General features: G+C 44.4%; 1 protein-coding gene across 4 annotated transcripts in view; it reads left to right on the plus strand.

Moving 5' to 3' along the window:
* Positions 1–221: 221 nt before the first annotated feature.
* Cers3 (ceramide synthase 3) overlaps positions 222–27,463 on the plus strand; it is a 90,575-nt gene continuing 63,333 nt past the window's right edge. The window contains exons 1-2 of one of the 4 annotated variants that reach the window (XM_006541001.4): positions 222–341; positions 542–765. In XM_006541001.4, the coding sequence (XP_006541064.1) occupies positions 758–765 (8 nt within the window). In that variant the 5' untranslated portion in view covers positions 222–341; positions 542–757. Of the gene's footprint in view, positions 342–539; positions 766–10,607; positions 10,856–27,463 lie in introns of those variants that run through there. The other 3 variants (XM_030242803.1, XM_006541002.4, NM_001164201.1) reach the window with 3 other exon arrangements.

Here is a 27,463-nt window from a genome sequence, read left to right on the forward strand (position 1 = left end):
ATTATTTCATTGAACTCTTCAAACGTATGAGGGATAGTTGCTCTTATTTTACTGAGGAAATTGACATTTTAAACAGACATTAAAAAGCTGGAGGTTGACACATTCCAAAGTTAGTTCACGAAGAATCAGAACTTAGATGTTCTAAGCCCCCATTTCCCTTTACATTTTCCGTCTCTTGCATAAATAGCTTGAGATTTTTATTTTAACCAAATATCCAGAGAACTAGCACACTCTCTCCAATACAGATGTTTATCAACGGCTCCTTTTAGTCCAGTTATTGTCTACCTCCATCCCATCTCTGTTACTGCAATCCTAGAATCAGAGATTACCGGGTTTGTCAGGTAAGAGAGCACATGGATGCTCATGGGATTATTCTCGAATGCTTTTCCTTCCTCTCTTCACCAACTTGTCGGAAGTCTATAGACCAGTTATGATATTTGTCCTCTGAAAAAGAAATTACTTCCTGGCATTGGGTTAAACCCAGCCCCAGCCCCTTCTGGGTAGGTAGTTTGAACAGGTGTTGCCGCTGTCACCCTTTCAGGTGCCCGTTGGGATGAGCACAGTTCAAGGGAAGTAACGGACATCTGAGAACACCCACACTCCAAGCTGTTACCTTTAAGCTCGGCGCAAACACTCCCTTTCCAGGCTGGGGGCTCGTGGGCCTTCCCAGAATGCATCGCTGCACAGCCTGCCTCGCACGCCGATTTGAAGCCGCTTCTTCTCAAGGCACTGGGAGAGGTGAGAAGAGCGAAGGGATATGCGCAGGTGAGGTGTCCCGGCAGGAGCCACCCACGGGTCTTCGCATTCATTTGTGTGCAGCTCAGAACCACACAGGACCAGTACTTCCCAGGTCCCATCCCTGGGCAAGCCAAGGCTGGGCCCTCGTTCCCTAGAATCTCATAAACCTTGGGGCCCATACTGACCGTGCAGGTTTCTGGCCCTGCATAGGCCAAGATAGGGTTCCTGTCTCTTAAAGGCCCACTTAACCTCGAGCCCATGGTGGCCTTGTAGATTCCTGACCCCGCCTAGGCCAAAATTGTGTCCTTATTCCTTAAAGGCCCAGGGATTCGGTTCACACACCCCACACAGGGTTCTATTTCCTACAAGCCTAGGTCCTGTGTCCATGCTGGCCCGGAAGGGCCCGTGTTCCCTACTCAGGTAATAGCTATACCTTGACCCCTCACAAGCTCAATCGCACCCTGCAACACCCCCCACCCCCGGACTAAAAGTCCTTGCAGCTGTGCGGGTGGAACTGGAGTCCAGTCCAGGCCTCAAGTAAGAGCAGGTAGAGGCTAGCCTCCCCTCTCTGTAGCCACCGCACACTCAGCCTAGCAAGAGTCCATTAGAGACATCCCGGGCTCCAGTGTCTCGGGGGTTGCATCTTCGCCTGCACCTGCCTTGACTTTCGTGACGTGAAGCATTGTGGAGTTGTCTCTCGATACCTCGGTCAGTAGGTCTAACCCAACTTTCTTCTGAGTACTACGAGATTTTAGCAGGAAGCCTTGGTGACTGACTGGTGGTGGGGTAGATGTAGTCTTGCCTTTACATGCGGTCAATGTCTTTGTGCTTCTAGGGAATCCTGGTTTCCTCAGTTCATATCCCCCCTGTGCCACAACTGCACACACACACACCCCAGATGCCCCTTTCATTTACAATGTATCAAGACCTAGTATGTTCCAGGGACATATCACAGTTCTAGGTGCTGGGACCTTTAAGGTACTTGAGACACGCTCACGCTGGCTGTAGTCCCAGTGCAGAGACCTAAATCATTCTGATACTTGCTGCTTACCCAACGCATCCTTCTGACTCATCAGAAAATGGCTTGGGGATGGGAGGAATGGCGCAGTGGTTTGCCCCATACAATCCCTGAGGCCTCAATCCCTTTGCTCCCCAAAGTGCAAAAAAAGCAAAATGTTTTCAACTCATCTAGGATGAGTGTGGAAAAGTTTAGGTGGCTTATAGAATTGTAGAGATGGTAAGTTAAGCTGCTGGAATGACCTCTCATCCACAATGGGTAAGAAAATCAGCCTTTAGATGTTTAAACCATTTTTTTAAATTAAGGTATCTAGAATTACCATTTGTTTAGACTAGGATAAATATATTACATGTGCAGAAAGTGCCTTTACAGTAGTAGGAATCCACGTTGTTGACATGATTGGTACTAAGGTAGAGTGAAGTGGTCTGTCTCAGCTAACCCCATGCTTTCCACTGGCTCATTGCAGCGTCGGCATGCATACGTTTGGTTATCTGACCCATTGCCATCAGAAGGGAACATTTCTGACATGTAAGGAATGGCAGAGGTGCTTGAATGTGTGAGTCACTGGGCTGGCTGGCAACTCCCGAAGCTGTGATACAGCTTTGTTACTGAGGTAGTTCCCTTCAAGCAACTCAACAGGCAGAACTAAAGCTGCAGCTCAAAGTGGGCAGAAAGCAAGACCTTTCTCTGGTTGTGCCCTGGGATTTACCTACTTTCGTACACATTGGAGACATTCAATAAAATGATCTCAAAAGCATGAAAACATACTGGAAATAGGGAAGAAAAGGAGGAAAGTGTGGGTTACCATGAGGTAAAATAACAGATGACGTTGTCATAGGTAAAAGTTTGCTTTTGTACTCTTGATGAATCCTGAGTGTGTCTGATAAATCCTGTAATATTTCTTGGGAGAGATCTGAGCTCAGTATTGACAACAGCATAGCAGAGACAGGGCACATGCTTACATACATATGTATTTATGCATCTATACATATGTATGTATGTATGTATGTATGTATGTTACACACATACACTTGCCCTCTGATCAAGTTATGTTACAGCAGTAGTTCTTGCTGTAGTACTCAAGAATGATGTCACATCCAAAAATGCGGCTACTGGTGACACATAGACAAGGAAGAGGAAGGTGACACAAAAGAGACTGTCTTAAAAGAAGTGGTAGGGGCTTGGAGAAAGAGTCATCTACCAGGGAATGGTTCCAATCAGAGGGAGTGCTCACCCTGAATCCACTACAGGAGAGATTAGCAATGGTATCTCATCGGGAATAAGGTGAGAATCACACCAACGGGCAAGAAGTAAGCAATCACAGAAGTTTAGAGGTAATGCAACTGGCAAGGAGAGTCAATAAGATTGGGGCTGGGATATAATTTAGTTGATAGAGCATTTGCCAAAATAGGCACTGAGTTCTAGCACAAACACTAGATACATAGATGGATGGATGGATGGATGGATGGATAGATAGATAGATAGATAGATAGATAGATAGATAGATAGATAGATGTTCAACTTCTACAGCAAGGAAGCAATTTACTAGGAGCTGCTTTTTGCTTGGTTTTTGCTTTTGAAAGTGGGCAGCTTTGTAAGGGAAAGTCTTTGTGAGTTTGAATCCATCTCAACACCATTTCCATTCACTTGGGATGTCCGGTCACCATGAATTCTTTAAAAGCGCCAATGCATCTGATGAGGACAAAAGTTTGAATTAGATCTGTCCCTGAGAGTCTGGAGATTATCAACGAGTGACAGATCTCACTAATAGCTATAGTCCTCAAGTTCTCTAGGCCTGTGGTGTAACCTCAGCTTTTGTCAGTAAGAAGTAAAGAGACATGGGTACCATGTTCTTGGGCACAGGTCCTGGATGACTCATACCATGACACTTGATCTAATTTGTCGGTTTTGTAGGGCTCTCTTTTTTTCTTTCATTTTTATTCGATATTTTCTTTATTTGTATTTCAAATGTTATCCCCTTTCCTAGTTTCCCTTCCAAAAATCTTCTATCCCCCCCTTTCCCCCTGCTCACCAACCCACCCACTCCTGCTCCCTGGCTCTGGCACTCCCCTATACTGGGGCCTGGAGCCTTCACAGGATCAAGGGCCTCTCCTCCAATTGATGACTGACTAGGCCATCCTCTGCTACATATGCAGCTGGAGCTATGAGTCCCACCATGTGTACTCTTTGGTTAGTGATTTAGTCCCTGGGAGCTCATGGTACAGTGATAGGCAGGTAGATCAATGGAATAGAATTGAAGACCCAGAAATGAACCCACACACCTATGTTCACTTGATCTTTCACAAAGGAGCTAAAACCATCCAGTGGGGGGAAAAAAAACAGCATTTTCAACAAATGGTGCTGACTCAACTGGTGGTCAGCATGTAGAAGAATGCAAATCGATCCATTCTTATCTCCTTGTACAAAGCTCAAGTCCAAGTGGATCAAGGACCTCCACGTAAAACCAGAGACTCTGAAATTTATAGAGGAGAAAGTGGGAAAAAGCCTCGAAGATATGGGCACAGGGGAAAGATTCCTGAACAGAACACCTATTATGGCTTGTGCTGTAAGATCGAGAATCGACAAATGGGACCTCATAATTGTTTTTTAATCTCATCAGAGAATCTATGGGCTAGACAGAGGTATCTGTTCTTAGGGATCTCTGGTTTCTCAAGCATTTGTGTGTGTGTCTGTGTGTGTATAGTGTGTGGTATAGTGTGTATGTATGTGTGTGTGTGTAGTGGGGGGAGTGGTATGTGATGTGTGTGTTTATGTGTGGTGTGGGGGGTGTTGTGGTGTGGTACGTGTGGAGTGTGTGTATGTGGAGGGATTGTGGCAGGGGGTGGTGTGGGGGCATGGTGTGTGTGTGTGCGTGTGCTTGTGTAGGTGACATAATAGGACATGAGATAGGAAGTAGAATAGGAAGATGGAGGAGGAAGATCATATCTCTTTAAGCTCAGGAACATTGTGTCCATCTCTGTACCTACTTGTCTATTGTGTTGGATGGAAACGCATCAGTAAAGATGATGTTTTGTTTCCTCATATTGTTCACATATGACATTGCACTGATTATCTGAAAATATTTATTCAAGCTCCAACCCTCCTTATCACCTTTTTCTCCAGCTGGCCAGTGCTTACACAATTCTCGAGCACCCACCCAAAGCCCAAGGTTGCCCCAGCTCAAGCCAGGGAGGGGGACGGAAGATGCTAACTCTAACCAGTTCTATCTACAAACAGACTGGTATGGGATTCGTTACTTGAGGAGGTGAAACTTTATCTTCCTTCTTCCACCTGTTTCTTGACTCCGTGTTAGATAGTCTAAGTTCTTTATTTAGAATCTGTGGCTCATACATTCGTGCTTTTCCCGTGGGATTTGAAGTGGTAAATGTTAGAAAGTCCATCTTCTCAGCTGTGTTGGAGCATGGGAGTATATGCACCCCACAGATCCATGTGGACACTTTCCTTTCACTCTTGAGATCTGCAGCTCCTTCAAAACAGAGACTGTGTCTGGCATATCGTATGAACCTAAGAACTATTAGCCAAGGGAATTACCTGGTGAAGACAGCATTCAGAGGCATGTTGCAAAGTGGTTGCAACATGGAGACTTTCTGCAGTTGTTACACTCAAGATTTAATTGGACAAACTAAGTCTAGATGCATAAACTAAAACCTGTTACAAAACAATATAGGGACAAAAGCCTACAATTAAATGTACCAGTCATCATGCTAGCTATAATTACAGCTTCTATTCACTTAGTACCATTTAGGAGCTTGTTTTATATAGAGTGACTAATGGCTTATAGCACTAATGTATTACTATTGATACTGTTTTCCAGTTGATAGACATGAAGGTCTGATGGACTATGTGACTTACCTTTAGTCACACAATTAATAAAAATGAGATTCATTTTTACAAGCACCAAGTAGGCCTTAGCAGCCACAATGGTCTAGGGGGAAGCAAGTCATGTCTTGTCTTCTTCAGTCATGATGGCCACGGATGGCCAAGGGCTAGATGCACAAATGACTATGAACATCTGGCCAAGCACTGGCCTTTAAGAGATAGTTGTTTTAACAGAATGTATACATGAAGATGTGGTCTGCCTTGCATATAATATCACAAACAGAATGTTGTTAAAAATAATTTCTGTCAAGTCCTTAGTAAATGGCAGACTCTGAGGGTACACGACAGACTTAGCAACCCACAGCAGAACTGGCCATCTTTGTGATAGATTTTGAAAGAGTCCAGTGGTAGCTACTTTGAAAGAAAAAACACCTATTGTGATAGAGAAGATGGGGTGCAATGGAAAGAATACAGACAAATAAACTGTTCTGTTGACATTGCACCCCAATGATCCAACGAACTCCCAAGGACTTCAGCAGTGGGCAGGCCAGCCAGAAATCCCAGCCCTCCTAGCGCTTCTGTAGGGGAATGTATGAATAAACTGGGAAGAGAGTAAGTTAGGAGGAGACAGGTAACTTAGGGAGGAAATGCTGCAGGATAGTTGGTGGGCTTTGTGTGCAGGGAGAGAAGGCTATCCCAGGGAGGGTGAGTATGTAGGAACTTTCTCTCCTGGGGTTCACTGACTGTAACTAATCTTTTCCTCCAAGAGTGGCCTCTTGGGCTATATGCTAGGGAGCCTTCTACCACCAGACCAGGGTAAGTGTGGAAACTGGGTAGAGTGGGTGGAGAAAGATAAAATTCAGATCTCCTAATCCTGTAATCCACTTGAGGATTTGTGTGAGTCATAATGGGAGAACTGATTAGTTGATGTCAATATGGCCTTTCTATTCTTTTAGTGTAGATGTTGATCCAGGGGTGTAAGTGTCTAAGCATGTCCTTTAGGAAGTCCCAAGTGAGGTGGTCCAATGAGTATAGGTGCTCGCCAGCAAATTTGAGGACCTGAATTTTACCCCTGGACCCTATGTAGTAGAAAGAAAGATAGAGCTGACTTGTGCAAGTTGTCTTTTGACTTCTGCACATACACTGTGGTACAAACATGCAAGCGCACATGCACACACACACACATGTCCTCTGATCAAATGTTGCAGTAGTTTTCATGCTGTAATACAAGTACATGTCCTCTGATCAAATGTTGCAGTAGTTTTCATGCAGTAATACAAGTACATACAAATAAATGTAAAAATATTTTTAAATCATAATGTAGCTGGAAGCAGGGTGAGAATGCTCATTTCATCAGATCTTGCAGGAGCCACACACACATGTGCACTGCAGGGTACAGAGCCACACACACATGTGCACTGCAGGGTACAGAGCCACACACACATGTGCACTGCAGGGTACAGAGCCACACACACATGTGCACTGCAGGGTACAGAGCCACACATACATGTGTACTGCAGGGTACAGAGGCTCACATACATGTGCAGGGTACAGAGACTCCTGTCCTTTTGATTTAAAAAGTCTTGCCTATGCACAAACCTTAACATTTGAAAAGTATAAGAAGACAAGATTAAACATTATATAGAAACAAAGTTTGTAGACAAGTTTGTTGAGTCTGGGCGGCTCAGAACACATGCCCAGTTAGATTGAGACCATGGCACAAGGTGCCTCCGTTGAGCTTCTCGGCAGGGACACATTGGTCTCTTCTACCTTGCATATTGCTTTCTGGGCTTAAAGCCTCGCCTGCGGCACAGCAGTCCTCAGTCGGCTTCCTCCTGCCCTGCTCTCTTGGAAGCTGCTTCCCTTTGCTTCCTGAGCAGAGCCTTTGCTGCAGTGCCTTCTCCGCTTCCTGCTGGATCTCAGAGTCCATCTTCCTGTGTCCTGCTCTTCAGAGTTCATGAGTGGCCCTCCAGAATCTTAATTAGGTTTGCCTCTGGTTAGCCTATTTCATTCCCTGCTTCACTGTGTAAACGAACTGGGTAGGTACTCACCCAATTAATGACTAAGTTGACATTTGACCGACCGTTGGCTTGTTCTCTGTATGAGAGCTGGCCAGTTTTGTAACGTGTTTCCCTTTTGCTCCTGTAAAACTGCTCCACCAGAATCCTGCTTCATTGCCTACATTTCATTTGTCAGATAGCTACTCTCTAAAATAATTAACATTCTGCCTGACTTCATGGCTTACTATCTGTTACTGAAGATTAAAAACATAACCCTAATTTAATGGCTCCACTCTCTTAAAGTCCATTCATAAAATGAAAGAATTGAGTATCATGTAAGCCATGGTGTCCCCACATGCACCATATTCTGTCTATCATTCCTTGGGGGGCTCGCTTTCTTACTATCAGTGAACTAACTATAAATACACTGCAGTGTGACACAAGGGAGAAATGAAACAAAGAAAGGGGTTCCCCTGAGATATTTCCAGAGGCCCCTATTCGTCTGTTCCCCACCCCCACCTCACCCCCACCCCAACCCCACCCCTACCCCGTGACTCTTCAGGTCATCTTCCCAAAGAAGATGCACAGCAAGGGACACTGACGCAGGGTCCTCAGCTCCACAGAGGTCACAACTGACAAGCACTCTCAGGCTTCTTGTCCCCTCCCTCTAGATTGTGCAATGTGTCCCCAAGGAAGACAGGGACTGCTCCTTGGCAGTGCCCCAAAAGGCAGGAGACGGTGCTGGGGCTGGCACTCAGAGGTAGACTACACGCTTAGCATATACGAGTCCCTGGGTTCAATCCCAAGTACTGCTTCAAGAGACACTAGCTACTAATAAGATTCCTTTCCTTGTATGGATGTGAGGCATGTGTGCTGGTTCCTGCTTGATGTGAACATTATTTTTCATTAGGAGATAATACGAATTTTAATATACAAAGGACAAAAGCTGTGATTCTGTAACCGTCTTCTGGCTTACTTAACTGGGGGAAGGACCCAGAATAGTATTGAAGAGAACTGTCTTCCCCCGATACATCCCGAACGGAATGAGTGTGAGATGGCTGGCTACTCCTGTGGTGTTTGTGGCCTACTGGAAACGCAGCAGAAGCAGTTAAGCTGGACAGCTGGCATGGCAGCACAGGCCTGAGCACAGCAGGACTGCTGGCCAGTGGAGCGAGCAGGAGAGAGCAGCCACAGCCAGAGCCCAAAGAGGAGCATCCCACATCCATGCCACTTTTGTTCCCTGACAGCAAATGGCAGAGAGCGTCTTGGAGCAGGCTGCTCTTGATCCTGTAGGGAAAGGTCAACATATCAGCCAGACAAGGGAAGTCTAGCAATGTTCTTATATAAAACATTAAGTGTCATTGATTTCTTACTTATTTAATTGTATTATTTATGTGGCTGTGACTGTATGAGTGTATGCCTTGTGATCTATTATAATTATCAAATTCTCTTCATATCTCTTCAAAAAAAAAAAACATATCAGCCAGAGACAGGAAGGAGAAAGAAAACAATACGTTAGAAAAGTGAGCAAAGGAGCTATGGGAAGTTGGGCTAGATCTGGAAGGGCAGATCCTGCCAGAGAGCCAGGCGCACACATAGAGCAAGCAAGGGAGACCTGAGTGGCCGTCTCCCCTTCTGGTGACCTTCTGGGCTTCAGCCTTCCTATCTAAGGATGTTTGTTTGCTTTGGTTTTGTGAGACAGAGTCTCACTTTGGAGCCCAGGCTGGCCTGGAATGTAGCTTACTCTAACCTGAAACTTTGTTGATCCCCTTGCTTGTTATATGCTGGGATTACCAGCATAAACCACATCCATTCCCCAAAATGTGCTAGCTCTGTTAACTTGTTCATAAAAAATAATCTGCAAAAAGAAAATCTAGGAAGAACTGAGTGAACAAGTATTGAATGAAAGGGCTTAATCAGTCCTCTTCCTGTGAACCAAGTCCAGCATGGAAATTCCAAAAGCTCAGGAGCTGCTGTTCATTTGACACTGGCATGTCGTTTTCTCTACTTTTGGTTCTTTTAAGTTTTTCTGTCACATACCAGGTGACAGAAAAAAATGAAAGGCTTTCGTCAGTTGGAGGCACTTGTGGCTCCTGGGATCCAGCTCCAGGGCGGAAGAAGATGTGCTGCAGTATTGCCAAGGATGCTGCGCTTGGTTTACCAGCATACATGAATCGACATGTTGGAGCTTTCTTACTATCAAAGCATCTTTAAATAATCCAAGCCCAGAGCCAGTTTATCTTCCACAAGAGAAAGTAGAGCTGCCCTACACACACAGACACACAGACACACACTCAGACACACACACACAGACACACACACAAACACACACACACAGAGACACACACTCACACACACACACACACACACACACACACGAACAGTACACCATCTCAAATAAACCCAGTCATGAGCACATGTTCCCTTTTGAAACAAAACACTTCAAGCAGAGAGTGGCCCTGTCCCGATGCCTTTAAATAGGCTCATCTCTCTTTGTGCTGATTGCTCTTTGAGCCTGAAACAAAAGCAAGGTGAATTACATCTGATTGCTCTTTAAAAAAAAAGTTGCCAGACTATTTTATTCATTTATTTAGGTTGCTATTTTTTTTCTTTAAATAGATTTTGCCCCCATCACTGAAGTAAGCAGAGAAACCGCATTCTGGGGTCTAAGGCTCCTTCATGGATAAGCCTTATGCTGTGGTGGTTGTAGTGTTAGTGATGATGGTTTAGTCAGCCAAATACCCTGCCAGGATTTGCAGCTACTAGAGTATACTGTAGTTGTCAAACCTGCTCACAGGCTCACGGTCAATTATAACCTGTCCACAGTGTTCCGAGTTGCTCTACGGCCAGCCATCTAAGTCCCTTTCCTTTAGTGTAAAGAGCGAAGCCAGGTCAGTCTGAGGCAGACTAATGCCCGTGTACCCTAGGCGGTGCTGGTGAGGCAATGGGTGCCTTTCTTTGTAGTCAGTGTCTGACAAGACTCCAGTTTTTACTTCTCCCAGTGGTGAAACAGGAAGCGGCATCCCAGCTGGAAGAACCTGAAGGTGCCATCCAGTAGCTTTGCCTCACGTGACTAACTGCCCTCAGTCAGAAATCTTGACTTGCAACTTTCGAGGGTGGGTCTCTGCAAGAATTTCAGGGCTTACGTATAGATGAGGTGTGTTGCTCTTGAGAACAAAGCTGCCTGGAACGGGAAGCCTCTCCAGTTGCTCCCCACAGGCGAGGAGTATCCTGTGCAGACTGGCGCTTTGGGAAGAAGGTAGGTGTCAGCTCTGTGATGGTCTTAGGGAACTTCATACAAAGTTCTCTTGACTCTGTGGCAGGGGTGGATGGGGGAGGGAGGAGGGTAGGAAGATGAGAGACAGAAAGAATGAAACTGCTTGGTTTTGCCATGAGGTGGGGGAAGATTCAGGAAGAGAGTTTTGCAGCCTCCTGCCTGAAGGTTTTGACTTGAGCAGTACCTAGCAGTAGAGATGAAATGTCCGTACTTCTGCTCCTGCCTCGCTCACCTTGCTGTTGGCTAAGTTGCAGCTGATCCATTAAAGGGATGCCGAGAGTGAGTTAGGCACTGAACTGGCACACAGCTGGATTTTGGTTATTAGGAAAACCTGACTCAAGATGACAGGAGCAGTGTGGCCTGTCAAATGCGTTTCTGACCATGTCCCGGCCCCTTCAGCTTAAAGCAGGCAGGACTTGCTCACCTCTTCGGTACTATCTTTAGGGATGTAATACTCCTGTCATGCCCCAAAGAAAGTAGCTGATTGATTAAAACAACTAGCCTCACGCAACAAAACTTTATTTTTCCTAAATTGAACAAAGTTGTAGAAAAGTTCTTATAAAAAAAAAAAATCATCAATTCCTGGAAAACCACACAGCTCTAGGAAAAGAAACCTTTGGGACTCTCTAGGTGATAAATATTAATTTACCCACTAACCACTGATGTTCAGTGTTCTCTTCTGTCTCTGCCACTGTCTCTTCCTCTTTGGCTCCCCCCCCCCCCCCCCCCGTCTATCTGTCTTGCCCTTATGTGATCTACCAGTGACCTATATCCCCCGTTCTTTATGTGCTCTATCAAGTCTGAGAGTCTAAAACTTCAACTCTCTTACCTTTTAATCCTCCTATAAGCCTGTTTTGTTTTTTACCTCAAGGGGAATTTCAATTCTAATTTCACCCATAGGATTGCTGCCAAAAGAAAAATACTCTGAGGAGACAACGGGCACATATATGGGTAATAGGTGTATAAAAGATTTGTGAAATGCCAATCAAATTGACTAACATAGTTTTGAAGAGAATTCTTAGTAATGTTATTATTGATAGTTAATAGTTTTAAACATTGGTTAGTTGTATAGGCTACGATTTCTATTCATTTTTCAGTCCTTGCTGTATATAAACACATTTTCTCACTGAATTCAATGAGATGGGACTAATAATATTCACCTTCTACATGAGAAAGTTTAGTTTGGGGGCTGGAGAGATGCTCAATGGCTAAGAGCACTGGCTGCTTTTTCAGAGGACCCATGCTCAATTCCCAGCTCCCACATGGTGGCTCACAACCATCTGTAACTCCAGCTCTAGGGGATCTGATGCCCTCACACAGGCAGACATGTAGGCAAAACACCAATGTACATAAAATATACAATCAACCTAACAAACATAAATCTTTTTAAAAAGCTAACTGCAGTGAGATCTAGACTATCATAACCAGTGAGAGAGAGAAAGCTTTCTTGCCCCTTTCTATACCAAAATGCAAGGTCTAAGCTCTTTCATTCCCTATTGTATTAGTCTTCCAATGTCTTTAACATAGAGAGAAATTCCCAAAGCCTGAAGTGACACTTAAACATTCTAACTTAGAATCCTTGAAAAAAATTAAACAGCATGAAAAGTAAAAGTTTTCCTTATGGTATTTTTATGTTAACTTCATTTTGGTTGAATCATCTGCCATTTCTCTGCCCTCCCTTCCTCCCCCTCCCTCCCCACTGTCCCTTCCTCTCCCTCCTTCCCCATTGTCCCTCCCCCCCTCCTTCCCCACTGTCACTTCCTCCTCCACCCTCCCTGCTGTCACTTCCTCCCCCACCCTCCCCACCATCCCTTCCTCCCCCACCCTCCCCACTGTCCCTTCTGCCCCACGCTTCCCACTGTCCCTTGCTCCCCCACCCTCTCCACTGTCCCTCCCCCTCCCTTCCCCACTGTCCCTTCCTCCCCCCACCCTCCCCACTGTTCATTCTTCACCCTCCCTCCCCACTGTCCCTTCCTCCCCAACCTCCCAGTGGTCCCTTCCTGCCCTCAGGCATCCTGCCATCCCCTTTCATGTCATGTATGTTCTATTGTCCTTCCTCTACCTTTAGTCTTTTCCTCTCCTGCTCTTCTGTCCACACCCCCATACATACCTCTATGTAAATGAGAACTGAAGCCAGGCTGTACTTCTGAGGGAACATGCAGCAGTGTTTGTCTTTCTGAGTCTAGGTCACCTCACTTAATGTAATATTATCTGTTTTTATCCATTGTCTTACATTTATTTTATTTTTTAATTGTGTGCTTATTTTCTAATTATGGGTGCGTGTGTGCATGTGTGCATGTGTGCCTGTTTGTGTGGAGGTAAATGCATGTAGCTGTAGGTACCATGGAGTCCAGAAGGGGGTGTCAGATTGCTTAGAGGTTATAGGTGGCTGTGGTTCACCTGACAGGGATGCTGGAAATGAACTTGGCTCCTGTGCAAGAGCCAGCTATGCTCCTAACCATAGAACCATCTTTGTAGCCCTCTGAGCATTTCTTACTTTCATTTTTCATTTACAGCTAAATCTGTTGTCTATGTATATCATATTTTGTTATTCATCCACATATTGTGGGATCGTGGCTGCTTGCATGTCCTGGCTGTGGTGGATAGAGCAGCAATGTGCAAAGTGTCTATGTGGTGGATAGAGAGGCCTTCGGGTCAAGGCCCAGGAGAGTAGGCCTGGCTCATATGGTAGCTCTAACGTTAGTTTTCTGAGAAAGCTCCTCTGTTTTCCATAGTGCTGTGCCAGGTCACAGTTGCACCAACAGTAAGCGTTTCTCTTTCCCAGTACTCTCTGGTATGTGTTGTCATTTGTCTTCCCTGAGGTAACCATGCTGGCCTCCATAAGATGGAATCCCAAAGTAATTTTAATTTTCATTACCCTGATAAATTAGGATTATGATTACTTCCAATAAATATTTATTATTGGCCATTTTAGTTCTTCTCTGAAGAACTGTATGCTCGATTCCATAATGCATTTATCAATTAGCCTGTTTTGTGACATTTGATTTTTACAGTTCTTTATGTATTCTAGACATTAGCAATGCCATAAATACAGTTTGCAGAGATTTGCTCCAGCCCTTCGAATTCCTGCTCCTTAGACTGGTAGCTTTCTTTGCTGTGAAGAAGCCCTTCTGGCTTCATGTAATTTCATTTCTCGATTATTGGGGATATTGCCAAACATTCCATCTTGGTACCTTATAAAAAAAACCCAACTCAAAATCAAGCTATAGTTTGTTATAGATTGGGGTGAAGGTGTGGTGTGCTGGACCGAACATAGACAAGAAAGATTTGAATGTGAGTCACTGTTTCCTGCTCCCCGTGGCCTGGCCAGGCCAATGAAATTCTTCAGGCAGTGATTTCCTCATCTGTAAGCACACTGTTTCAATGCCTGTCATGTCAGGCTGGGTGTTACGATGACTAGAAAGGCAAGACAGTAAGTGCCTGCCCCGTGACATGGCAATAGTGGCTCTGGATAAATAGTACTTAAGTCTCCAAGTGGTGGTTATCTGTGAGCGCTTTCAGTGTGTTCAGGGCCCGGAGGATGGGCAGTGGCCGGGTGGACAAACCCCACCCTCATGGAGCTGACTGTCCAGCAGGCTGCTTTAAATGTTACTCTATGGTTACTGAAATCCTTCTTGGTGAAACTGATCCATCCTTGAGACTGCCTCAAAGAAAGGTAGTGCCCAAGTGAATGTTGGATTCTGCAACCTTCCCAGAGCACAGTAAAACCCAGCGAGAAGCAGAAATAGAAGGTCTGTCTTCTACATGTCTGTTCGCTATGTTCATCATTGCAAAGTGACAGACCAGGAGAGAGATGTTTTTATACACAGTCCTAACACACACACAGATTTCTGATGTAAGTTTTCCCAAAGCCATTGCAGAGGTGCTACTACAAATGGGCAGACATGTGGCAAGAGGATGCCTGCACTACCCCACACCAGCCTTAGACTCCCCCAAAATTCCCCAGTGTAGCCAATGGAGGCAATGTGAAGAGATCAACCCGTATAATACATACATACATACATACATACATACATACATACATACACACACATGTGCATACGTACATACATACACGTGTACATACATACACGTATATACATGCATACATACGTACGTACATACATGCACACACACATATATATGTGTGTGTGTATATATATATATATATATATATATATATATATATATATACATATACATATACATATAATACATATGAGCAAAGATGGACTGTAGACAAGAGTGATTGAGACATTCACAAGCAAGGAGGCTGGATTTAAATTTATTTGGGTGGATCAGTACACATAGAGAACAGCGATTTGGGTCCAACAAGATGGCCAGGAAAGGCACCTGCTGCCACACTGTGATCATCTGAGTTTGCTCTAGAGACTCACATGGTAGAAGGAGAGAGGAGACTCCTGCAATTTGTTGTGTGATCCCCTCAGATGCTCAGGGGTGTGTGTGAGAGTGTGTAACACACACGTGTACTATACACACACACACACACACACACACACACACGCACGAGCGACAGAATGTAATATGTTTTAAAGAATGGGACTTTTGGCACTCTGTTCTTAACTCTGCATCCTGAGGAGCTGTGTCAGGCATCGTGACAAAAAGACACATGGAGGAATAGAGGGAAATGTCCTTGCAGCCTGACGCTGTGCTATTCTTATTCTCCCTTCTCCTTGAAAACCCTCCACACTGTGTGCACCTTCCACGTCACCCTCACACAGCCCAAGAGGGTGGTTTATTCGCTTCAGGCATCTAGATAAGCCTAGAGATTGTTATGAGGCTCTAGACAGGCTAGCCAAAAGACCACATGAACCATGGCTTGTGTAAGAGTGGGGCTTCTTTCCTTAACACCAGCACAACTGTCGGTTATCATTTTCCTGTCCTGCTATACACATCACCTTAAGACTTTTGCCCTCGGAGTTAAAAATTTAAATTGTGTCATCTTAAGCAAAGCAAAAACCTAATTAAAGTAAGTAAAGGACACTTAGATAGAAAACTCTCAACTAGCAAGGGAGTGGAGAAACTAAGACTCTGTGATCTCACACAGAACTCTAACAGCCAGTTATGGGGCTTTCTGCTGACGGCAGACTCACTGGCCAGGGTGTAGCCTCCAGAGTTTTCTATCACACCCGAAAGCCCGAGAAAGTCCAGTGCTGAGTATAATACAGCTGGGGGAAGACCAGAGTGGGACTTGGGTGACCGTCAAACAAATTTTACCTTTCCTTAGCATGAGAAAATGGTTTTGTCTGGGCCTACATGCTTCTCAGATATAAAGCTGAGGAGTTTGGGTTTGCTCAGATAGCCCTTGGTTCTCATCTTTTCACTGGCTTTCCTGCTGGGGTGTCTATGGAGAGGGCTCTGTGCTGGTGTGTGAGTAACAGTTCCCACTTAACGGGAGGGAGGCATTGCTTTTACTGCTCCCTAAATTCATTCACTCTTCACTTCCCTTTTCCCCATTTTTTTTCAACAATGGAGTACAAACTCAAGGTCTGGTACATGTGCTTTGCCTCTGATCTCTATACCTATCTTCTGAATTATATACACAGACAGACAGACAGACAGACAGACAGACAGACAGAGCCACCCTTTCTGAGATGGTCTCACCAGGTATCTAAGGCTGACCCTGACCTCACTATGTGGCCCAGGCCTGGTATTTATTGTAAATCTTCCTGCCTCGGCCTGCTGAAATCTAGAAATTGGAATAAACAAACAAACAAATCACTACCATCAGCCGAGGTTTTTAAACTCAAATCCTCAAATTTCTGTGCCTGACATTGGTACACACAAGTATAACTTGTATGGATGTGTACCGTTAGAATATGAGCCCTAAAGATATGCTCATTCCCTCTTTGATGGGAACCATATAAAATTCACAAGCAGGGCCACTTAGGTTATTTGAAAAGATCAACTATTATTATGCTCAGGGATGTGAGATAATTACTTACTGTATCCACATTCTAAAATGAAGTATTTTATGAGGTGCATTCCTGTGATAGGTCATCTCTTTCTCCGCAGGGTCCTTGTCTGCTGGAACAAAGCTCATTTGTCTTATTTTGATTCCTTTGTCAGGCTTATTTTATTGTACAGTCAATAAAAACTTGTTGATTAGATTGAGTCTGACACAGGCTAGCAGTAAACTAATCATTTCAAGATTCAAGCAAAAAAATTCCAGAGCAGTTTTTTTTTATTTCAATAATGAAGATTACTCAAGCTTGATATCTAAATTGGCTTCAATTTCTCCTCTTCAAAGTTTGTTTTCTTGTTTGACCTGGGAATAAAGCTATAAAAACACAAAATATGCTGATGCAAAGAAAATTTAAATTATGCTCATCTGTAATGTTGTGCACAGTACAGGATCCTTGCCATGTTCTACTTTGGGTCAAAGTTATAGGGTCTCCTAATGAGCTCCTCCTGTTCCATTAACTACAACTGGCTTTACCTGGATGCTTTCCAGGAACAATCTGCTTCCAGTGGAATTTGGATCTCTGAACTCTGTGAGAACAAAACATTGTAGCTCCCCAAAAATGATGACTGAAAGCTTAACAGGCAGATGTTTGTTGCATAGGATACTCGATCACAGTCACTTTCTGTTATTGAAAGTTAGAAATACTTTTTCACTTTAGTTAACCACTGCTCTTACACACACACACACACACACACACACACACACACACACCCCTTTCTGAAATAGTATTGTAAAAGACACTTGATACACTCATTTTAACTGTCACTTTTCCACTTTATAAAGTTGCTCAGCATGGAAATGGTTCCTAACAATGGATATGAGCAAGAAATCAACTGGGGACCTTTAAAGAAGGGGTGTGGCATGCCAGTTGAGTGGCCAGGTGATCACAGGGAAATCTGCAGATATTGGCACTCATGACCTATGATCTCAGTACCACAGGAGTTTGAATATCCATGTGGAAAGAAAGACTGCTGCCTTAAAGTGTATTCAGACTCTATATATTGGTCAAGATGTGGCAGAATAACTTCTAGATCTACATTGGTCTGACAAAGAGGCTAGCCCAATAAAGATGTTGCTTAAATGTAAAACAAAAAGAACAAAGCAGATTTTATAAACTCACTGTAGAGAAAACATGGGGCTGGTAAGATGGCAGAGTGATAGAAACACTTTCTGATCAGGCAGGCCTGTTGACCTGAGATTGATGCTTGTCACTCACAGTGGAAGAAGAGAACCAGCTCCTGAGCATTGTCCTCTGACATCTACAGACCTGCCACAGAAGGCTCACACACGCACACGCACACGCGCACACACACACAGGCACACACACACACACACACACACACACACACACACGCACGCGTGTGCACACGCACACACACACGCGCACACACAGGACATACTCATACCACTAATAAAGGCAAATAATAATGACTGGATAAAGTATAAAGCATTTTAATGATAATTTTATATTGGTTGCACATTGAAATGATAATATTTTTGATGTATTGGGTTATATAAAATGTTAAATTTCAGCTTACTTTACTTTTTAAAGATAGGTAAAACCACGTGTAACTTCCATTTTTATCTTTTACTGAAGAGCATTGCTCTCTATGACAAAAGTAGAATTTGCTTATGACCTTGGCATGGGCAGTGGCTTCTTATATGAGATATAAAATTGCATGATAAAACAACTATAGAGTGGGGTATATTAGAATAAAGACACCGGGTCTCCCAAGGCAGACCACTGAGAGGAGAAGCCAAGGTGCAGAGGTAAAGGGGGAGTGTGCCTTCTGTACAACTAGCAGACCATGCCCAAGGAATCATGAGCCTTCTATAAAGCTAACCAGACTCATATCTAAGACATGCAAACATGTAAAAACATTTCGATTGCTTTTCAGTCAGCACGCAAACTACTAGACTGCATTGTGACAGCTTCACTCATACTGACTTCCCCCTTAAACAAATCAGTTCTGAAAGCCCAACACAAAAAAGAAATGAGAAAGAGATCCAAATAGGTGCTTAGAAGGACAACGGACAAAAGGACAGCCTCATGGCTGGGAACTTGGGCATTCTCAGCACTGTCAGCTCTTGGGTACTGGAAATGAACCACACCACAGCTCTGTACACCCAGCAGGAAACCTTTCGTCTAAAAGTCCCACAGAGTGTTGCCCAAGCTCCGAGACGCTCCAATGGCAGTATAATTGACACCTTTGGATACATTTTTTCTTTAGACAAATCTGTTGAACATCAACATGCAAACAATTTGTGCCCTAGCATTTCTGCTATAAGGTACAAGTCCTATGCATGTCTATGTATGCATAGCTAAAGAAATATCCAAGAACATTTGTAGATACTGGTATTAATTGTATTAATACCAACCCAGGACAGTCCAAATTTTCACCAATTATAGCGTGGGAGGACAGTTGACAGTAAAGTCACATAGTGAATTAGGGAACACCAGTGAAAATGGGTCGACTGTTATACCTGATGACATGGAGACAGCTCAGTCCTCATAGTCCAGTGAAGAATCCAAACTCCAAGATATAGACTCAGGATGATTCTATTGTCAGCAAGTTCAGCACAGGCAGCCTTAAGCTGTGGTACTGGGAGTTGGGAGGGCATAGATGAGGACAAAGGAGTAGCATAGGTCAGGGCACAGAGGGACCCACAGGATGCTGGCAACACTACTATCTCTGAGTGCTTCACAGAACTTACCCAGCCAATACTGGGACTACACAGCCAGAAACCCTGGTCTTTGGTCTAGATTAAAGCATAGTTCTAAAATGTCTGCCTGCAATTGACATGTAGAGCCAAGGCTGAGAACCTATCTTTGAAAGCCCACTACTATGTCCAGACACTCACTGTTGTACCTGGGTGTGCAGGACACTGTTACTCAAGTCATCTGACTTTGAAGGCATAGTCCACAGTGAGAAATCCCAACAGTGTAAGGCTCCACGGTCTTAAATGCTTTGGGAAAGTATGCAGGTATCGAATCAGCAGCACACCAGCTTACGAAAGGGCGCCTTACTTAAGGCCTGTCACTCCAAATGACTATTGTCAGATCTAACTTTTCAAATAAACCTGCAATTCTGGGTTTCTGTGAAAATTCTCCAGTCTTAAATGTTGGCTCATATCAAATCAGTTTGGAACTCTGACTTAAAATTTTAAAGCTGGAAGGCAGCTTATGCTTATCTTTGTATAACATAACATTTCTCCTTGTCTGCTTCTATGGGGTGTGAATTTAAACAGGGCATCTAAAATATACACACATACATATGTATCACACACACACACACACACACACACACACACATACACACTGCCTTGATAGAATGTTATCACATACCCTCAAGGTAATTGCAGTCATTTGCATTTTTATTTCGCCCCTGTTGTGTCTATTTGGATGTAATCTTGGGAAGTTACATCTGTGGCTCAAAAGTTGATTATATTAGCATTGCTTTCACAGCCTCAAAAGAAGGGATACTTGGGTCATGCAACTACACTCTAATGGTCTGTGAGGTTCTGTAGGCCTTTCCTGAAGGGCAATGTTGAGTAGATACTTGACTGCTATGAGCCCCTCACCCCTACCCCACAACTGATGTCAGTATTCCATGATAACTTCATGTACTCAGGGCAGGAAGGGCTTTGTGTGTTTAGGAGGCTTCTTCTGACTTTCAGTTTTTAACACGTCAAGATTGTTTAAAACCACTTACTTCAAAAGTCATAAAAAGTGGTAGTCTCTTCTCTAGTCTGTCGAAAGGCCGTTTGTTAATTGTTCAAGAGTCTCAGCTGTAAAACTGGTTTGGATGGCAGTGGACAGCTGAATCATGCCTTGTACTTTCTCCTTTGCCTTCTATCCCAGAAACTCGGGCTGATCTCACCTCCCACAGTCCAAGGACAACCAGCCCCTCAGAGGGCACTAAAGAATGCAGACAGAAGGGGGCTGCACCTAGCACACTGCCTGCTGAACCTGCTGTTTCCCCTGCCTGCTTTCTAGTGGAACAGAGGACAGATGGTGAGGAGGTAGATGCTGGTGAGAGGGTTGAGGAAGAACAGGTGAGCCACACGGTGAATACGGACTTCCTGGTGACCTACAAGGAGCTTTCTCTGGGAAGTGCCAGTTTAGCTGGATTATCAGAAAGTCTGAGGATTTAAAGCACAGCCGGAACAGCTAAATCTTTTATGTCCAGAGTTTCTGAGACTGTGGAGTTGCCGACACGTAATCAGGCTCCCCACAAATATTATAGACAGCCCAAGGCCAGAGCGCCAACGCCAGCTTAAAGCCTTCAGCCATCCCTGGGTTTCTTCCCAACTGCTTGGTACCCAGTATGTGTGCACGCTCTGCTCTACTTCCCTTCCCTGGGAGTATGAGGTGATATCACTCTGGGGAGGGAGACCAGACCTAGAAAGATCTCACACAGGCCTCTTCTCAGCAGAGCTCACAGTAGTAATTTGTAGCTTCACTTCTGCCAACTTTATATTCTGGCAGAAAAATAATTCAAGAATAATTCAAGTTTGTTTATTTTTATTTGCGTGCACACTCATGTGTGTGTGTGTGTGTGTGTGTGTGTGTGTGTGTGTGTCCATGTCCACCGAGGCCAGGAAAGGGTATTGGATCCATTGCTAGCCGTGTACTACCTGGTGTGGGCGCTGGGACTAGAACTGTGTTTCTCTATGAGAACAAGTACTCTTAAATACTAGCCACATCTCCAGCCTCAAGAGTTTGTTTAAAGAAGCACTTTTAGTTTATTCTTTTGAATGCTGGGAATGAAACCAAGGTTCTTGCATATGCTAAGCATGTGTTCTCTATGAGCTATGTACCCTCAGTCCAAAACAATAAATGGTGAAGAGAAAATATAGGGCCATCTAGACTCCAAATCAGTATTGCAGGGGGTGTGGGGTGTGGTAATGAGAGCATCCCACTGGGGAAGGGGCCTGGGTGAGTGCAAGGCGTGCTGAGCTGGGAACCCTCTTTGTCAGCTCAGCATTGTCTACCATTCATACCAGCTGTCTTTCATTAGTAAGGCAGACCCCAGAAAGATAAAACAGTAATTATATAAATTCATGTTGATAAAGTTAAAGGATTCCCTTTTAAAAATACATGTGTATGTGGAAATCCTGGCAAGCTGGAGAAACGTTATTTCTAAGTAATAGATTGTTCTTAAACAGAATAACCAGGTTTTTGTCTTCTCCCATGTACCTTTTTGGGTTTTTTGTTTGTTTGTTTGTTTGTTTTTGTTTTTTTCAAGACAGGGTTTCTCTGTATAGTCCTGGCTGTCCTGGAACTCACTTTGTAGACCAGGCTGGCCTCAAACTCAGAGATCCGCCTGCCTCTGCCTCCCAAGTGCTGAGATTAAAGGCATGCTGGATTAAAGGCACGAGCCACCACTGCCTAGTATCCCATGCACCTTTGTAAGCAAAGTCTCTTTAAATTTAAAGCAATAGACTTGACCTTGTCCAAGTGTATTGAGCAATGAAACATATCATCTATATAGATTCCAAGCTTTTTAGATCAACCTAAAAGTGTATGCTCTGCCCCTCCTTCCTGGACCTTCTGGAAATCAGAGCGCTACACTTTTCTCTTCCCTAAGTTGATTTTTGCATTAAAACTAGACCAGGAAGAGGAGCTCGTTCCAACCATGCCTTCTTACTTCCATTTGGCAAAGAACATCCAATGGCTGGGGCCACTGACTGAGGCAGTAGCTGACTGACCAAAGGAGACAAACAGGCAAATGGCAGTTCCTCAGCCTGTTACAGGAGAGGACAATAGCTGTCCCAGCAGAAGCCCAGGGCCAGAGATTAGGGTCAGAAAAAGAACAGAGGTTTTCATTCTTTAACTTCTCTAATGATTCAGCAGACCAAGGAGAGAGCAGCTCTGCGATTACACCCGCTCTCTTTTCCTTGCCTTCCCCCTTGAGTTCACACCCAACACATCACCCTCACCCAAAGATAATTAGCATCTGCCATCTTGGTCCTTTCCACGAGGCCCTTAAGGGACGGTAGGCTGTACAGCAGGAAACCCCGCCTTTAAGTATTGCATCAGCCCATATTTTAAAATATCAAAACTGGGGACTTACTTCATCCGAGGAGCTTAACAATCCAGTCCCCGAAAGTGACTCAGCTTCCTGTGTATCTGGGTCTGACAACAGATGTTTCTACTTCCTACCTGATCAAGGTGTGTCTCCACATTCTCCCCCTAGGTCTCCTTCTGGTTTAGAAAAGGCTCTATTTGGTGACAGTGCCCAAGACAATGTCTTTGATATAAAAAGTCTTCTTGCACTGACAGCATGTGACTGTCAAGTCATTCAAAAAGTTGTCACCCAGCAAGATCTGCTATGGTTGGCCTGAACACAGATCTGGCTACTCTGGAGGCCACAGACGATGTCTGGCCTTTGTGGATCGGAAGGACACAGTGCCATTGTTGAGGAGAGGCGGGAGAGGCCACAGTACTGCTACTTACAGTTTATTGAACATTTATTACATGTAATCAGGTACTACTTAGTACTGAGCTGGATCTCCAAGGATGCGTGCGTGGCAGGTATCTCACTAAGTGACAGATGGCCTCATTTAATCCCACCCTGCATCTTACAAAAGAGATACTACTGCACACATCTTACAGATGACTCAGTTAAAGCTTAGGGCATGTCACTTATGCTAGGTTGTATAGCTAGTAGAGATAGCAGTCAAGTTTCTACAACCTTGGTTCCTTTATTATGCCCTGACCTTACAATCTGCTCCAGTGTGCTGGGGTACAGAGGTCTTGGCACCCCTGCTCCCCATAAGTCCACTGACAGGAGTATTTGCAAATGTATTACACTGTGACATGTAGTCTCTCCAGGACTTGAAGCCAGACTTTTGGCTTACCACAGCTGGTATCCATTCTGTAGGCTTCCCTTACTGTAAGAAAAAAATGTAAAGTCCGTTATCCCTTCCTAGCCTGTGAGAATCTTGTTAAACATAGTGTCTAATCTTAGTATTTAACCAAATGTACAGCTGACTCTTCCTCATACCCAGAAGGTTAGAACAGCCAGCTATCAGTAAGGTAACATCCACCCAGGTAGCATTCACCCAGCGCCTCAGTGTGTCTAGGTCTGTCTGCAGAGGCATCACCCGCAGTCCTGCAAAAGGTCTTTGCAATCGTAGAATTAGCCCCATTAGCCGGTAAGTAAATGAGAGTTTAGAGAGATGGGGCAGCCCAAGTTGGCTCAGTTATCCAATGACAGCTATATTTCCCCTGGGGCAGGGGGAGTCCACATTAAAAATGTAAATCTCTTTGATTTGTAGGCTCCCTGAAAGAAAGACTGTGAGTTGTTTGAGGTGAGATGTCATTTTTGTTGGCAACAATTACCAACTTGCCTCTTAGATGGTGGCCCTACTGCCTGAGTCCCTTCTCTGACAACAGAGAAGAGAAACACCCTTGAGAGGCACTCACAGGGATCTTTGGGGACAAGACCCTAAGTAGATCGGGAGTAATTCCAGTTAGAAAATGGAGACAGAGCCAGGTGAGTCACCGTTGGTCCTTTGTGAGTCATGGGCAGCAGGTTCCTTGCTCTCTTGCATTTGCCAGACCCAGACCCAGTCTCTTGCACTGGAGACTAATAACACTGTGATCTGTGGAGTACATGTGAATCATGGCTACTGCAAGGGAGGACCTGCAAGGAAGGACCTGCTAGAGAGGGACAGAGTGTGGGAAAGAAAATGCTGACGTGCTGATGCTATTGAGACTGAAATGTCTTAATGTCCTGACACCATTGTCTAGTTGCCCAGGTACTAATTTACATCTTAGCCTCCAGGAGTTAACAAGAGAAAAGACAAGAAAAAGCGGTTAATGAAGTTCTGCCTTCAAAGGCGGAATGACCAGCCCTGTGGGACCTTCTCGGATCTCTCCTTTGAGCTGTAATAGTTACATCCCAGCCTGCTCTCTGGAACTTGGCTTTGCCCACATCTGGTTGCATTGTGCCTGTTTCTCTGCGGATTTCTATTCCTGTTACCAGTCTAAGGCTCATCTGTCTCTCTCAGACCTGAGTGGGCTGTGCCTGTGTCTGGTTAGTTAATGATGGGGCAGGGATGAGCCGGAACATCCAGGCAGGCAGGAGGAAATCCCTCAGGAGGTGTGCTTGGGCAAAGTGCCCTCAGGAACTTCTGCTCCTGTCTTGTTTTGACTCCAATTGTCGGTTTGTAGGTTGAGAGAGCCAGGTGACCTGAAGTGCTCTGGTCCTGTGGTGTCCATCTTCCACTATGAGAAGGGCAGCAGCCTTGTCTATGGGGGAGACAACCCAAATTAGTTCCATTCCTGTGTCATTAACGTGGTTGTGCACAGGCGCTCCTAGCACAAGGGAGGCTGGAAAATTATGTCTGACCTACAGGGCAGCACGTGCCCAGGTAACCTGGGCTGGGAATGAGAGTTCTGGACGGAAAGAAGAAATGAGTGGGTCCTTGGGGCTGTTTGGATACCCATTAAGGACATCTTTAGGTGGTACTACATTTTTGTCATATCTATTATGTTATTTTAAAGTCTATAATGAAATTCTTTGAGGCTTTAATCAAGTAGAATAAATTGAGTTGCTTGTATGGTGTGTGTGTGTAGTGTGTGTGCATGTGTGAGTGTATGGTGTGTGTCTATGTGTGTATAATGTGTGTGTGTGTAGTGTATTGTGGGTGAGTCTGTATATAATGTATGAGCATTGTTTGTATGGTGTATATGTGGTATGTGTTTAGTATGTATGTGTATGTGTGTTTGTGTGTATGTATATGAGTGTGTGCATATGGGTTGTGTGTGTCTGTAGTGTGTATATGAATGTGTATGTGTGTATGTAGTGTATGTGTCTGTGAGTGTGTATCTGTGTGTGTGTCCATGCATTCTCATTAATAGTCACAGTCATAGTGAATTTCTTTTACGGTTAGGTGTTTGTGTCAGAGGCAGGTCTTGCTTGTTTATCTGAAGCAGTCATGACTTTAATGCTTTGAGAGAATCCACAGTGGCTCAGTCTCAGGACTGTTCACAGGGAGCAAAGAGCGCTAATGATTTCCTTTGTGCTTTATTTTAAAGGCATAACCAGTTCCTTGGGGCTGGGTGTGCAAAGTTAGTTCCAAAGAAAACACAAATCAGTAATGTAGACAGACATGTTTACCTGACCCTAGACCCAAATCGTGAGGATCGTTTTGCAGTTAGTAAAACTGAAGTTGCTTGTAGATAATTAACTTAAACATCATTCGGGCTCTATTATCACTCCTGTTGTTCAAAATACATTCTAGCTTCAGTGAGCAGCTCACAGGTCCTGAGGGTCTGCCATGCGGGAGGTTCTACATGGACTGTAGGCATGTCCTTGCTGGTTCTCTTTCTAGAGACCCCATCCAGCTAGAACCTCCTCGATGGCTGTCCAGGTAAAGAGGAACTTAGAGTGACCAAGTAGCAAAGCCACGTGTCTGCTTCCAGGAGAATCCCAGACAGACATGGATGGTCCCGTGGGTTTCTTCATTTGTCTTTGTATATTGAGACAAGTTCTGTTGTGTTACACAGTCTGACCTTGAACTCAAGAGCTCAAGCCGTAGTCTTGCCTCAGAGTCTGACAATCTGAGAGTAGACGGGACCTGTTTTAACAGGTTCTTTCTTTCTTTCTTTCTTTCTTTCTTTCTTCCTTTCTTTCTTTCTTTCTTTCTTTCTTTCTTTCTTTCTTTCTTTCTTTCTTTCTTTTTTTCTTTCTTTTTTTCTCAAACTGCCACAACGCCTAGAGCTAAGCTGAGCAAGTATAAGATGATAGCACGGGAATCAGTGAGGTTCTCAGAACCACTGCATTAAATTTACTAAACAGTTAATGGACCACAGTCAGGAGCCCTAAGGGACAGAATCACTATTGTGAACTTTTAAAGGTCTCCTTCTCCTTCCCTCTCCTCCCGTTTCTTGGTGTCTTTAAAAAGCAAAGCAAAACAAAACAAACAAACAAACAAACAAAAACATTATTGGAGGTTATTGGCCTTTCCTGAAGGAAGGCTGGTGAACCAGTTTTAGATGACATGGGAACCAAGAAGCAGGCCATGGAACTGAGAAATAGCAACTGTGTGTTCTGGGCTGCAGCCACCAGTGGAGGATACTGTCTGCTACTTCAGGACAGCACTGGCTGCTGCTGCCCTGGATGGAGGACGCCTGCATATAGAATATGATAGTGGGGTGGATTTCAGTGACCTGGTCTCAGACCAGGACTTCTGAGATGGTAATAGACAGAAGTGTCCCCACCAGCTCCTGTTCTAAGAATATTATTGCCATGGTGGGTGTGATCTTTCATGTTTTCTCTGGGGCCTGAGTACTGGTACCCTGCCCAGTGCTCTAGGGTCAGAGAGAGGTGATGTTGTTACTCTGAAAGCTGCCCGAATTGTGTTAACAGATAATGCAGGCTGTACCCTTATGGACTTTCTAAGGAGCCAGGTGAATGGGAATTGTGTCTGGCTAAAAGCCAGAAGATTCCTATGTCTTTTAATAGCTCTCTCCCTTAGCCCTCTCCTTTTCCCTCTCTCTCTCGGTCTCTGTCTCTCTCCCTCGGTCACTTGATAAACAAATGTATGCACATACACACCACACATATCTTGAGAGAAAACAAAAGAAGGTG

Source organism: Mus musculus, chromosome 7 (assembly GCF_000001635.26).
Source record: "Mus musculus strain C57BL/6J chromosome 7, GRCm38.p6 C57BL/6J".
In the NCBI taxonomy this organism is placed as follows: Eukaryota; Metazoa; Chordata; class Mammalia; order Rodentia; family Muridae; genus Mus; species Mus musculus.